Source organism: Sceloporus undulatus, chromosome 5 (genome assembly GCF_019175285.1).
Source record: "Sceloporus undulatus isolate JIND9_A2432 ecotype Alabama chromosome 5, SceUnd_v1.1, whole genome shotgun sequence".
NCBI classification, from domain to species: domain Eukaryota; kingdom Metazoa; phylum Chordata; class Lepidosauria; order Squamata; family Phrynosomatidae; genus Sceloporus; species Sceloporus undulatus.
The window spans coordinates 174,490,192-174,504,699 of NC_056526.1; the positions used below are offsets into that span (position 1 = coordinate 174,490,192).

The window sequence follows — 14,508 nt, forward strand, 5'->3', positions numbered from 1 at the left end:
TTGATTTCTTTCTGGTGCCAGGCTTTAACATGGCTTTTTATTAAAACCTCTGGTGACTAATTGATTTCAGATATACTCTTACATGGTTTTAACTTGTTGTAGCATTTAAAGTGGTTTTTAACAGTTGCTTTTGGGATAGTTTTAACTGTCATTTTATTAAAATGTTTTTATCTTGTTCCAATTATTTATATTTTTAATCTGGAAATGTTTTAAATTGCTTATGTTGTTTATCTCTCTGAGATCCTGTGATGAAGGGCAGAAATGATGCATTTTAATAAATAACTAAATAAATCAGGCTGCTTAAAAATTGATTCCTTTGTTTGTAAATTAAGAGATTATCCATGTTTAATATTCATATTGCCGCTTGGTGATGGGAAGGTATAATTTTACACAGTGTTAAGTTACATTAGAGATTAGGGATATAACACAGGACCATTAAAATAAACAGAAATAGGGCAGAATATGCTGAATTAATTTCTCTTTGGTCTGTTGAAATAGTATAGTGATGACATTGACGTGCAATCCCTTTCAGTTAGTTAATTATAATTTGGCTGTTGAAGCCCTTGAAGTTACAATATGATTTATGCAATTTATGGTATAATTGAATATGATAACCAAATATGGATTTCTGTTTATTTTTCTGTCTCACAGAAGTGTTCTGTATGTCTGTGAACTCAGCTTCCTCATAAAATCAGAAGGTACCAACCATGACTTTTTTCTAATATCATCAAATCCATATGCTATACTTTATTTAGACAAATGAGGCATTTTAAACACTCAAAGCACTGGAATTCTTACTGAGATCAGAAAATACCCAAATGAAGGCACTCGATGGAAGTTTGTTTTATTTTAATCTACTTGGATGATAGTTAAGAGTTGTACAGAATGAAGAATGTGCTCATGTTGGATAATTTCCAACCATACAGACCAGTGAAGAAAGAAGTTGCAAAGTGGACTTTATCTATTCTTTGTTTAGACATAGAAACACCTCTAACATTATCTGGAAGGAAAGGGAATCCACTGTGCCCAGTTCACTTTTGTGTTGTATAGACAACATGGTGTAATGGTTTGAGCACTAGACTTTGACTCTGGATTCAAATCCCCACTTCACCATGGAAACTCAATGGGTGGCCTTGGACAAATAACACTCTTTCCACCTCAAAGAAAAACAAAGGCAAACCCCCTTTGCACAAATCTTATCAAGAAAGCTTTGTGATACGGTTGCTTTGGGGTTGCCATAAGTTGGAATCAACAACAGCAGCAACAACAGCAGATAACTTATAAAGGAGCCATGGTGGCGCAGTGGTTAAATGCCTGTACTGCAGCCATTCACTCAAAACCACAAGGTTGCAAGTTGAAGACCAGCAAAAGGGCCCAAGCTCGACTCAGGCTTGCATCCTTCCGAGGTCGCTAAAATGAGTACCCAGACTGTTGGGGGCAAATTAGCTTACTTGCTAATTAGCTTACTTGCTGTTCACCGCTATGATCTTTGGAATAGCAGTATATAAATAAAACAAATTATTATTATTATTATTATTATTATTATTAAGCCTTGAGCCATAAACGTGTAGAACAGTGATTCCAAAACTCTGGCTTTCCATGTGTTTTGGATTTCAGATCCCAGAATTCCAAATTCTTGGCAAAGGTGGTTGGGGCTTCTAGGAGCTGGAGCCCAAATCACCTGGAGGACCAGAGTTTGGAAATCACTGGTGTAGAACATAACCAGTATTGGCTTATTTTTCTGGAAGTGCTACCCTGACATAGGAAAAAACCAAGTTGTGTACTTCACCAAATGATGCTTGACTTAAAAGCAATGCAGAAAGACATCAAATTTCCATAAAATCCAATAGCTCCAAATTGGCCTGTTTATTGCATCCCCCCCCCCTTGATGGGAGGACACAAAATTGGGAATGGTCACATGTTGCCCATGGACTGCATTATTCACTCCCTTGATATAAGGAAACCCAGGGTACAAGCTCAGCTGCTGCTTCAAATCCTCCCAAGATGTTTGCATGTATATTGAAATTATAGTACGCTGATGACACCCAGATCTATCTCTCTGTGTCTCCGACTGATACAGTAACTAAGGATGGTATCTCCCCTCTGGATGCCTGTCTGGAGTCAGTAATGGGCTGGATGAGGGAAAACAAACTCAGGCTGAGTCCAGAGAAAACAGAGGTACTTGTGATAGGCACCACAAGTCCAGATAGGGAAATTTGCCAACCTATTCTTGACGGGGTTATGCTTCCCTAAAGGATAAAGTTTGCAGTTTGGGAGTACTCCTGGACTCATCTCTACAGTTATCATCTCAAGTGGATGCGATGGCCAGGAGTGCTTGGTACCAGCTTTGGCTGATATGCCAACTGCGTCCCTGTCTGGACCAAAAGAACCTTGAAAGTGTAGTAGATGCACTGGTAACCTCTCGCTTGTATTTCTGTAATGCGCTCTACATGAGGTTACCTTTGTACCAGGTTTGGAAGCCTCAGCTAGTCCAGAATCCTGCAGCCAGATTGGTCACGGGTACTTCAAGATCGGACCATATAACACCTATATTAAAATCTCTCCACTGGCTGCCTATTAGCTTCCGGACGCAATACAAAGTGTTGGTTGTTACCTATAAAGCCCTACATGGCTTGGGCCCGAGTTATTTGAGGGAGCACCTCTCCCTACATAATCCGTCCCACACCCTCAGAACAACGGGGAAATACCTACTTGAATACCCCAGGGTAAAATTAGCAGCAACTCATCAGAGAGCCTATACGGCGACAGCCCCTGTCCATTGGAATGCACTTCCAGAAAAGATCCGACTCTGTTCCACATTAGAAGCCTTTAAGAAGGCATTGAAAACTTATCTTTTTCAGATAGCATACACTCCTGATTCTCTTTAAAGATAGTAGCCCTAATTAAGATCAGGATGTCCAACCACAACTGATAGTTTTTAATTGTTCTGTAGATGGTTTTAGACTTTTATTGAATTGTGAGAAATTGGTGATGTAACTGCTGATGTAATTGTTCTTATATTGTATTGCTTTGTATTGTGACATGTGTCACATAGCTTGCACAGTGTGAACTGCTTTGATCAGGAGGAAAAGTGGTATACAAATAAAAGTTTTATTTTATTTTATTTATAGACATGCAAATTGTATGTGTGTGTGTGTGTGCATGCAAACTGTATGTGTGTGTGTGTGTGTTTCTGAATCTGGCAATCAAAATGATAGCCTAATTGATGATAAACTGTGAACAACAACAAAATCACTGACAAATTGATGCACTTCACCAGCATGTCCCAAATTTGCCAATTGAGATGGGTAAGATCACCCTGCTTGGCCACTGCCACCCACAAACCAGCTCAGAAAGCACAATAATATCAAGGAACAGATCATTGATTGGGAAAGAAGACTGAGGTAAGTTGCATTTGCTCTAAAGAAATAATCCAGTTTGACACCACTTTCATTGCCCTGGTTCAATGATATGTAATTCTGGCAACTGTAGTTGGTTGGCTTTGCTCTGGTGCCACAACCATTTACAGTTCCCAGAATTGCATAGCACTGAGTCAAGCCAGTTAATGTGATGTTGAACCAGATTATTTTTGCAGTGCAGATGAGACAAAAGAGTGAAGCAATACGTGTGGCAAAAATGGACGGAGAGTCAGAGAGAAAGAGAAGGGTGTCTCTGTCTGCTTTTACTGATCTATTTCCACCAATGTGCCCTGACAAGCTAATCCAAAGAATATGCAAACCTAAATTTTAAAAAAGTGCTCTTCAATGTTCTTGTAGAGAGAAGCATGTTAATCGAGCAAGAGCAATCAGGTACAAGTGTGAGATGAGTGAGTAACAAAGAAGAATCTATGGAACTCTGCTAGATATGCATCTCACATATGTGTCTGGTCAGACCAGCATTTTACAGTTGTGAATCTGATCATGATTTCTAGATGCTTTCCTAAAAGGGTGTTTAATATGTGAGCATGGCAAATATAAACATTGTAAGACAGCAAGTTCCAAAATTTCTATGCCTTCTGAATCATTCAGAAGCTATTCAATGACATTCATAATACACAAGAGAGATTTTTCATTTTCTCTAAACCCTGTTCACGCTGCTTTCGCATTGCATCTGGCTGGCCATTTGTTTCCACATTGCAGGGAGAATTGCCTCACAAATTAATAATTACTCTGAGTGACTACTGTGAGGTTAAAGGAGGAATTTGTTTGTTTTATTAATTATCCTCCTTGTAAAAGGCAGAAAATAGCAGGGGACAAACTGGAAATGCTAGCAGGGTGGACAGAGCAAAGGATTTCATAGACAGTAAAACTTTCCAGATGCAAATCATATATACTGTATACTAGAGAACAGATGTCATGTCTTTAACTTTAAAAAGTCCTTTAGAAATAATTTAAAGTAGATGGAGGATACAGGGTTTATTTGTTCCATTTATATCCCTTCTTTAATTCAATGAGATGTTGAAGTTATTTATCTTCCTGCAAGGCTATGGGTGAATGAATGAGAATTGGTGAGTTTCATGCTGGAACTGAACTTCAACTTAAAGTCCCTGCCAAAGCCTCTCATCCCCACACCACACTGGCCTCCACCATTAATGCTTACTCCTGGTATTCATTTAAGACCAGGAGTATAGGATGGATGCCCATTTAGTACGTAGCTGAGACAGCATGTTTTTGTGGTTTGAACATTGGACTATGACTCTGGAGATCAGGGTTTGAATCCATACTCAGCCATAGAAACCCAGTAGGGGACCCTCAGCAAGTCACATTCTCTAAGCCTCAGAGGGTGGTCAATCCCACATTCTGAAATTCCCTGCCAAGACAAGATATGCTAGTTCTCTCTCTCTGTTTTGCTGCTAGTAGATGAAAATAATTTTATTTAAACAGATTTTCTGTGCTTGATTTGGGTTATTGTTGATAGCCAGATAGACAGATGCTGAACGGATAGGGCATAAACCTATTATTTTTATAGGACTTTTCTGTTAGCTGTTCCTTAATAGAAAGGATTGCCCCAGGCAATGCTGTTATTAATAATACTTTATCATGAAGTGCTTTATCCCACTTGGAGATGCGGTCCTCCTACTGTTTAGACAGCATGGTATAACTGTATTTGGTCCAAAACATATTGTAGAAATAATCCATCTTGAGACCGCTTTAACTGCCCTGACTCAGTGCTAGGGAATCCTGGGAATTGTAGTTTATTGTGGCACCAGAGCTCTCTAACAGAGAACGCTAAATGCCTCAAAAAACTACACATCCCAGAATTCCCTAGCATTTATCCAGGGCAATTAAAGTGGTTTTGGACTATTACTGCAGTGTGCTTTGGACATTTGTCTCATGAACAGGTGCTTCAGGTGAGTTGCTTTTAAACAGGATTATATGCATAACATATTCATTCATTCATTCATTCATTCATTCTTACCATGTCTTTCCTTAAATATAGTACACAATGTGGCTAACAAGCATAACTTAAAACAACAACAAATTAAAGAATAATACCATTAAAGCCACCACAGTGATCCATGAACATCAAAACATTTGGAGGTCTAGCTTGAAGAAATGTATTGTATATACTCGTGTATAAGTCTAGAAATTTAGGTGAAAACATTGACCCAAAAAAGCTGAGTTGATTTATCCATGGATCAATATAAGTACTGTACTTTCCTAAAAATATTTATATCCCACTTATGGAACCCAGTTTATAGAGAGATTATAACAAACAAGGCAAAAGATTTGAAGAAGTACCTTTTTGATTGTATCCAGCATGGATCTCCCTCCTTGCCAGGGCTTTGAGTTCTTTCTGATGCATGTCAGACTAGCCATGCTGTGCCACTTTCGGTCCTCCAGCTTCTTATGAAAAGCATTTGCTAGCAGAAGGACAGTATCGTAGATGTAGAGGTTGGTAATCTGTCAAAGAGATTAAAGATTGATTGTAAGCAACTAGCACACTCAGCCTGGCAGGATTCATAAGTGGCTTGTCACAGCTGCTACTGCTCAGGCTTTCATTAACTTCAATGCCACAACACTGGCAAAGCCTGCCTCACACCCAGTGGTCAAAAGTTACATTTAGTAAGCAATTGGTTACAGTTCTAACATCTCCAAAGTATTTAGTTCCCATACAGCTAGACTTTTAAAAGTAACCTTTTAGTTCTCTGTTCACCAAAAGAAATCAAAACAGACACTTTTAGATGATGATGATGATGATAAATTTTCTTTCTTTCCTACCTGTCATCAAGGCTCCAGCAGGGATACAACACATTAAAACATAATTAAAAATACATAAACCCATAGTTAAAATACAGCATAAGAGTTCATATACAGATTAAGAAGTCATAAATTAAAATTGACTGGATATACCTGCTGGAAGAGATATGTTTTAAATGCAGTCAGCATTTTGAGCTGTCACATCTCTTCCTGCAGAACATTCCACATTCTGGGTGATTCCATAGTTATGTTTCAAAACTCTGAATACCGCAGCATGAGGCACAACACAACCCATCATTTGACTGATCCTATATTCTTTCTCTACAGTTTATTCTAGTTGCTATATAAGTGACTAAAAGTGACAGACAGACAGACAGACAGACACACAGACACACACACACACAGATTATCTTGTATTAAATTACACCACAATTCAAAAAGGACATTGAGAAACTGGAGCATGTCCAAAGGAGGGCGACTAAAATGGTGATACATCTTGAAACCATGCCCTGTGAGGAATGACAGGGAGCTGGGGATGTTTAGCCTGGAGAAGAGAAGGTTGAGAGGTGATATGATAGCCCTGTTTAAAAATTTGAAGGGATATCATATTGAGGAGGGAGCAAGCTTGTTTTCTGCTGCTACAGAGAACAGGACCCAGAGCAATGGATGCAAGCTACAGGAAAAGAGATTCCACTTCAACATTAGGAGGAACTTCCTGACAGTAAGGGCTGTTCAACAGTGGAACACACTCCTTTGGATAGTGATGGAGTCTCCTTCCTTAGAGGTTTTTAAACAGAGGCTGGATGGCCATCTGTCGGGGATGCTTTGACTGAGAGTTCCTGCATGGCAGAATGGGGTTGGACTGGATGGCCCTTCTAAATCTATGATTCTGTGATTCTAGTTCTATCAGGGATTGCACTCTCTTTAAAGGTTGGTGTTTGTAATTTATACATACATGTGGGCCTATAATTTTCTTTGGCGTGCAGTAGGCAACTGCAGCAGGTCTCAGAGGCATGTGGATTGCCAAAAACTAAAAATAAAATCCCATTTAAGTACTCGTTGGAAAAACAAATAACTTTTGATCTTAGTGCCTATATATTTAACAATGAATTGTTGTTTCTGGCAGCTCCTGGAGATTTTCAAGGCCACTAAGATTTTTTTGGCCTTCAGGTCTACTTAATATGATGACTGCCTTGTTGTATGGTATAATGCAGCTTTCTGAAACCATTGGTAGGAAGCATCTTTTCAGTGTGAGAGTGAGTGGGAGAGAGAGAGAGAGTCAACACTGACTCCTGAATATGTTGAAGTAAAAAACAACACAAATGCCCTATCTGCTAGGATAGTTTATAAATGAAAAAGTAGTGATAAATGTATGCATTTGGCTGCATGAGAATGATGTCCTACTGTGAGACACAGATATCCCTACCTTAAGCTAGAAGGAGGCAGCTACCTTTGACAGATATTAAAGGTCATGAAAGTGAAGCAAACAGTTAATTATTTAATTTGTTATTACTGTCAGGAATGGGTAGAGATAATTATGAGATTTTCTTCCGCAGCTGCCAGAAAAGCTTATCTGAATTTGGATAATATATACCTTGACCAAGTTGTTGCTTTCTAGTCTGAGTCAGCCAGCAAAATTTCTGGAGTCAGACCTACCTGATTAGTCTGTTTAAAGAGAACAAGATTAAAAGAAACAAGTTTTACACAGTTGAGAGGAGACAGCTTGGAGTTTCCAAGTTTTGGTTTAAAAAAAAAAACATGAAGGGAAGATTTCTCCTCACCCCTACAATTACTTCATAGGTATAAGTGGGACTCAGAAAATGTGAGGTTATTTCTATATGTTCCACCACATGCTCATATATCTCAGCTGAGAGCTGAGCCTGGGAAGAACATTCACAAATCTTGACTATGCAGAGTTTTACTCTCCTATTGATCCAAAGTGTAGCAAATAACCAGTTAACAGTTGCCAAGGAAATGTTATCAGAAATAAAATAATCCCAAAATAGGAAGGACAGCTAAATGAAACAACAGGATGTGGTTGTGTCAAAATATGATCTAAACACAAATTGATTGAAAGCAGTCACTGAAGGTTTGGTAAAGAAGATAATTAAAATCAGGATTAAAGAGATCAACATGCAGGTGGGCATGAACAAGTTCTGTAATATGTATTTTTCTTCATGGTGTAGTAAAAAAAACCCAAGCATATTTCTGAGTCATTTTTAGCTGATGTGATATTCCCTGCTCTGCAGGAAAGCTCTTACTATCCTTTGATTTCAGATAATGCAAAGCTGGGATGAACTTTCAAAATCTTGATTACACAGAGCTCCAGTCTTCTATTGGCTGAAAATATCATCGTTTGGATAGCATATACACTGAGATTCTAGTGAATAAGATACTGTTGATTTGTTGCCTTCAGTCAGAAGAAAGTTTATCTAGTATATACAGTACTCAACATCCAGAGACAGACATTTTCATTGAGATGCATTATGGCTATTCACCAATTTTCTTTTCCTCGATGATAAGAAGAATCTGAACATGTCCTGATATGTTGCAAGCATTTCTGTACATTTTTTCAATCATTTTTGAAATTGCACCACCCCTCCACCCCCCAGCAACCAAGGTATCTTGCACATATACAAAACAAAATGTGTTTTTCTGGGGGGGAGTCATGAAATATCCTGCCCCACAACCTTCAAATGTGCAAAAAGTCTGGATATCTCATCCAGAATTGAGAAAAGGTTTGAAAATTTTCATTCCTATGTACAAGAACAAAAGAAGCAAATTTGAGGCAGACAGCTGGAGGAATGTCACAAAGAGAAGTGAGGCAGACAGCTGGAGGAATGTCACAAAGAGGGAAAAGTAGCCCAAGAAAGGGAATGTTCTTGGGAAGCTTGGGCAGGCTCGAGAATCGATTCGAAGCTCTTTCTCTTATCAAGGAGGATGAAGAAGAGCAGCTGAACAAACTTCAGGGACAGCAGGGGAGCCTGAGCGTCCCACCCGAGGGAACAGTGCTGCTAAGCCTCGGAGGAGGGGCGTGTCATAGTGGGGACTCCTTGCTGGGGTACAGAAGCGTGGTGTAGGCCTGACAAGATGTCTCGAGAGGTGTTGTGTCCTCAGGTGCAAAAGATCCGTGATGTGACAGAGAGGGGCTGACAAGACTGGTCAAGCCTACTGACAAATACCCCTTCCTTTTGGTCCCCCATGGGAACTAATGATACTGCAAGACACAGCCTTCAGAACATCAAAAGGGATTACGAGGCGCTTGGTAGGAAGCTGAAAGGAATGGATGTACAGGTTGTCATTATCGTCTCTTCTGCCAGTTGAAGGGCATGGTCTCAGGAAGGGAGAGGAAAATAGCGATGTGAAACAGCTGGCTTCGCAGGATGTGCGCCGACGAAGGATTTGATCTTCGATCATGGGCTGCGGTTCCATGAGGAGGGACTTCTTGCAACAGACGGTTGCATCTCACGCCAGTTGGAAGAAATGTGAAGAACATGTTTTTGCCAACAGTTCAAGACTTGCTCAGGAGGGCTTAAATGGTCGAGGGGAAGGGAACCATTTCAGGACGGCGAAAGGGATGGCGAAAAAAATAGTCAACCTGACATAGAGGAGGAACAAAACCAAGAAAAAAAAGTGCAAGACCCAACAGTGGAGGCACAAAAAACAACTTGCACAGGCGCACGTAAAAGGGAACCATCGGTTGCAAGTCTCTACATAATGCACAGCGCATGGGAAAATAAGCAAGATGAACTCGAATCTAGTACAACACCAGCAACTATGATATATGGATCATGAAACCTGGTGGGAGAGTCTCTGACTTGGAATGTGAAATAGAGGGGTTAACTTCTTAGAGAAATGGCCAAATAAGAAAGGAGGGCGGAATAGCCCACTATATGTCAGAGATATTACCCCAGTGAAGCGATCCGGAATCAGTCATGGAAGCCAGGTGGGAGCATCTGGATAAAAAATTAAAGGGGGGGAAACAACAATGCTGTTACAGTGGGAGTTCTACTACAGATCCCCAGTCAGACGGAGGGAATTGGATGATATTTCTACGAACAGTGACCACACAGTCAGAAAAGAGAGATGTAGTGTTGAGGGCAACTTTAACTATGTATTGCTGAAGTCAATCAGCAAATCCTCAATGCCTAGCAAATTCCTCACTTGCCTGGAAGACATTTCATGGTCCAAAAGGTGGAAGAGCAACAAGAGGGGTCAGCTATTTTAGTCTGATCCTAACCAACAAGGAGACTCGGTTAATGGGGTCAATCGTGGGATCATTAGGGGACGTCGGAGACCTGTTCTCCTGGAGTTTTTACATGGAACGTAGAAGCCAGGATAGTCAGCCACACATCCTAGCTTTAGGGAGAGCGGGATTTCGTTAACTTAGAGAGTATTGGGGCAATCCATGGTCAGACATACTAAAAGCATAAAGGAGTTCAGGACGGATGGGACCTTTCTCAACAGGGAGCTCCTGAAGGCACAATTCAAACGTTCCAGGGAGAAGAAAATGGGAGGTGTCTCACAACCGGATGGCGCCCCTAAGGGGGAAACTTTCAACGAGCTAAGTTGAAAGAACATGTAAAGAAATGGAAAAAAAGGGGGAAATACAAAAAGGATTCAATAGAAATAGCAGGCCATGTGTAGGGGTAAAGTCAGAAAAGCTAAAGCACGATGATCAGGCTGCTAGAGAGGTACGAACAATTAAAAAGGGCTTTTGCTGTCCGCACACAAAAGGAAAAGAAGCGCACGGTAGTGGCCCCGTGTGGAGAAGATGGCAAATTAACCAGAAGGCAGAGAAAAGGCAGAATTTATCAAACACCTTTTTGCCTCAGCTTTCTCGAAAAGGCCAAAGGGGCTCAACCTGAGGATAATGGAGCAGGGACAGTCTAGGGATTTCATACCAGACTAAGTAAGAGATAGTCGAGCGACACCTCTTTTAAATTAAAATAAGGTCTCCGGGACCAGATGAACTCCATCCAAGTCGTATTAAAAGAACTGGCCATGATATCGGGACTTGGCAAATTCTTGAAAACTCCTGGAAAAACCGGAGATTCCCGCAGATGGCGGAGGAAACGTGTCCCCCATCTTTCAAAAGGGGAAAAAAGAGGACCCAACAATTATCGTCCAGTTAGTCTGAAAGATTTGGGCAGCGCGTCATTAAACAGCGCGTCGTGAAATCTAGAAGGCCATGCCAAATCACAAAAGTCAACATGGGTTTCAGAGAAAACAAGTCATGCCAGGGACAAACCTCACTCTTTCTTTGATAAAACCAGTGGTAGATGAAGGGAATGTGGGATATAGATATTTGATTCCGTAAGGCTTTGACAACGTTCCCCATGACATCTTGCAAACAAGCTTTGTAAAATGTGGTCGCCCAGGAACTGTACATGGATCTGTAAATTGGTTGACCGGCCCGAACCCAAAGGGTTCTCAACAATGGCTCCTTTCCTGGAGAGAAGTCACCAGGGTGTCCCACGGGCTCTGTCCGGGCCAGTGCTATTCAACATCTTTCAATGACCTGGAGCCACGAATTGGGAGTATCTCTCAAATTTGCAGATGATACTAAATTAGGGGAATAGTATACCCCAGAGACCAGGACAAGACAACATGACCTGATAGACTAGAAAGCTGGGCCAAAGCTAACAAAATGAAATTCAACACGGAAAAGAAACACTCCAAAAAATAAAAATGACAGCTATAGATGGGTGAACCTGGCTGAATGAAACTACGTGTGAAAGGATCTAGAGCCAAGTAGACCACAAGCTTAACATGCGTCACAGTGTGATGCGGCAGCTAAAAGGCCCAATGCTCTTTAGGTGCCATTCAATAGAGTCTAGTGTCAGACTCACGAGAAGTAATGTGCCACTGTATTCTGCTCTGTCAGGCCCCACCTAGAATTGTGTCCGTTCTGGCGCCACAATCAGAAGGACATTGCGAAACTGGAGCGTGTCCAAAGGCGGGCGACAAAAATGGTGAAAGGTCTGGAACCCTGCCCTATGGGAAACGACTTAGGGAGCTGGGAGTTTCGCCTGGAGAAAGAAGGTAAGAGGTGTATGATCGCCATGTTAAATATTTGACGGAGTCATATGAAAGGAGCAAGCTGTTTTCTGCTGCTCCAGAGAACAGGACCGGAACAATGGATGCAAGCACAGGAAAAGAGATTCCACGAACCTTAGGCGGAACTCCTGACATAAGGCTGTTCGACACTGGTGCACTCCCTCGGAGGGTGTAGCGTCTTCCTTGGAGGTCTTTAACAGAGGCTGGATGGCCATCTTCAGGGATGCTTTGATTTGGATTTCCTGCATGCAGAATGGGGTTGGACGGGATGGCCCTTGCGGTCTCTTCCAACACTCTATGATTCTATGATTTCTATGATTCTATGATACTCCTGATAGACAACCTAATACAGAACTCCTACCTCTAATAATGTTTTAATTCTCCTCTCTCTCCTCCCCCCTTTTTTCGGGGAAGCAAATACTAACATAGTAGGTTTTCATGGAAGTATCTGTGCTCCACAATTATACAGAATTGTGTAGAGCAAAAATAAATGCTGGACTTCAAAGATCAACTGGACTTCAACAATCAGCTGTCCTAGATTTATGGTATAATAATAGTGATTAAAAGTAAACTAATTTAACTATATTGAAGCATTACAAACAAAGAAAATAGGGTTGTTGTTGTTTTTAATTAGAAACTAACTGTAAAATGTCTTCTGCTTTTTAAAAATGACAGTGTATTATTTTTAAAAGACAGTTGATTCAGGCTTGTTGCTTATTAGCTTGGAATATTTATGCTGGGGTGAGATGCTTATGAACAACCTCATTTGTGGCAGCCAGAACCATTCACTTACAATAAATTTGCAAGAAAAGATATGATAGACTTTAAATGTGGGGCATTCAGAATGCAAATTTCTTCCTCGCCCACACATCCTTGAAAATTGTGGCTCTATTTGAGCAGGTTTTCTGAGGTGGATATTTGAAAGATAAGGAGGCAGAATCACTTCTTCAAAAGGACTATTCTTCAGAATGTATATGTGTCTTTCTATCACATAATATGTGTGTGTAACAGTAGTAGTTGAAGGTCTGACTTATTGAATAATAATACTGAAGAATATTATTGAAGAATAATAGACCCATAGAATCTTGGCATTGGAAGGGACCACAAGGGACATTTGTTACAACACCCCGCAATTCTGGAATGCACAACTAAATCACTCTTGAAATATCCATCTGACTTCTGTGAAAGACCTCCAAAGACAGACTAGACAGTCCATTTTATAGTAGTTATGTGCCTACAAATTGATCCTGACTTATAATGGCCTTATTGTGGGGTTTTCTTGTGAAGATTTATTGAGAAGTGGTTTCCAAGTGACTTCCTTTGGATCTGAGAGAGCATGACCTCCCCATGATCACCTAGTGGGTTTCCAAAGCTCAGTGGAGATTTGAATCCTGGTCCCCTGGGCAAGTATAAATTATATAGAAATGCTTTCTCTACCTTTGACACCATCCCAAAACTTGTGTATATTACTGTAGAAAATGCATGACAATACATATATGGGATCTAAGTATACCTCCATATTTTGAGAGAAAGGATCTTTTGGATCACAAAGTGAGGAAGATATGCGGTGATTCCCACGGAAACAGCGCTGGCTGATGTTCTGAGGCACAGGAAAGCTCTGGCGAATTATGGTTAACCTTCCAATTGACTTTCTCACCAGCTCCTGCACATCCGCATCATTGATCTCCTGCAAGATAAGCCACAGAAAATATAGCTCAAAAAGTGTTACAGCTTTTCAAGATAAATCAAGAAGATAGTAACATAAATTAATTTCCTTCAAATTCTTAGGAATGTGAAAGCAGTGGGTGTGTGCATACTACACACCTATAACACTGTGATATCAGTTTATCTGATTTGTAGTTTAATGAGTTTCTGCTACATCTTTATAGAGAGATCTAGTGTGTAGTTCAGGGGAAAACATTAGAGAACTCTAGAACAGCATTCTAGGTACCTCAACAAATTATTCACATTATTCTGCAGAACAGAATCATGACAGTACAAGTGCTATCAGAGCGATATACAAATAAACATGAAAAAAAATCTAAGATTCTGGACAAGAAAAAAGTGAACTCTATCAATGGAAGGAACCTAAGGAAATATTTATGCCCCACGCTGCTTGCGTGGCAGGAGGGAGAAGAGTATAAAGGCCTCCTATGAGTAAGCCTGAGGGCAGGGAACCATCTATTTTCCCCTCTGTTGTAAGCCACCCGGATTCCCAGTGATTGGGTGGCATATAAATAAATCCTAT

The 14,508-nt window shown here is 40.5% G+C and overlaps 1 protein-coding gene across 2 annotated transcripts in view; it reads right to left on the reverse strand.

Annotated features, from left to right (window-relative positions):
- GRID2 (glutamate ionotropic receptor delta type subunit 2) overlaps nucleotides 1–14,508 on the reverse strand; it is an 845,491-nt gene that overhangs the window by 340,310 nt on the left and 490,673 nt on the right. For both annotated transcript variants that reach the window (XR_006104285.1, XM_042470711.1), the window contains exons 5-6: nucleotides 13,774–13,947; nucleotides 5,742–5,903 (exon numbers count right to left, since the gene is read on the reverse strand). Coding sequence is in view for 1 of the 2 variants with exons in the window: in XM_042470711.1 (XP_042326645.1) it covers nucleotides 5,742–5,903; nucleotides 13,774–13,947 (336 nt within the window). In the remaining variant the exon portion in view is untranslated. The remainder of the gene's footprint in view (nucleotides 1–5,741; nucleotides 5,904–13,773; nucleotides 13,948–14,508) is intronic.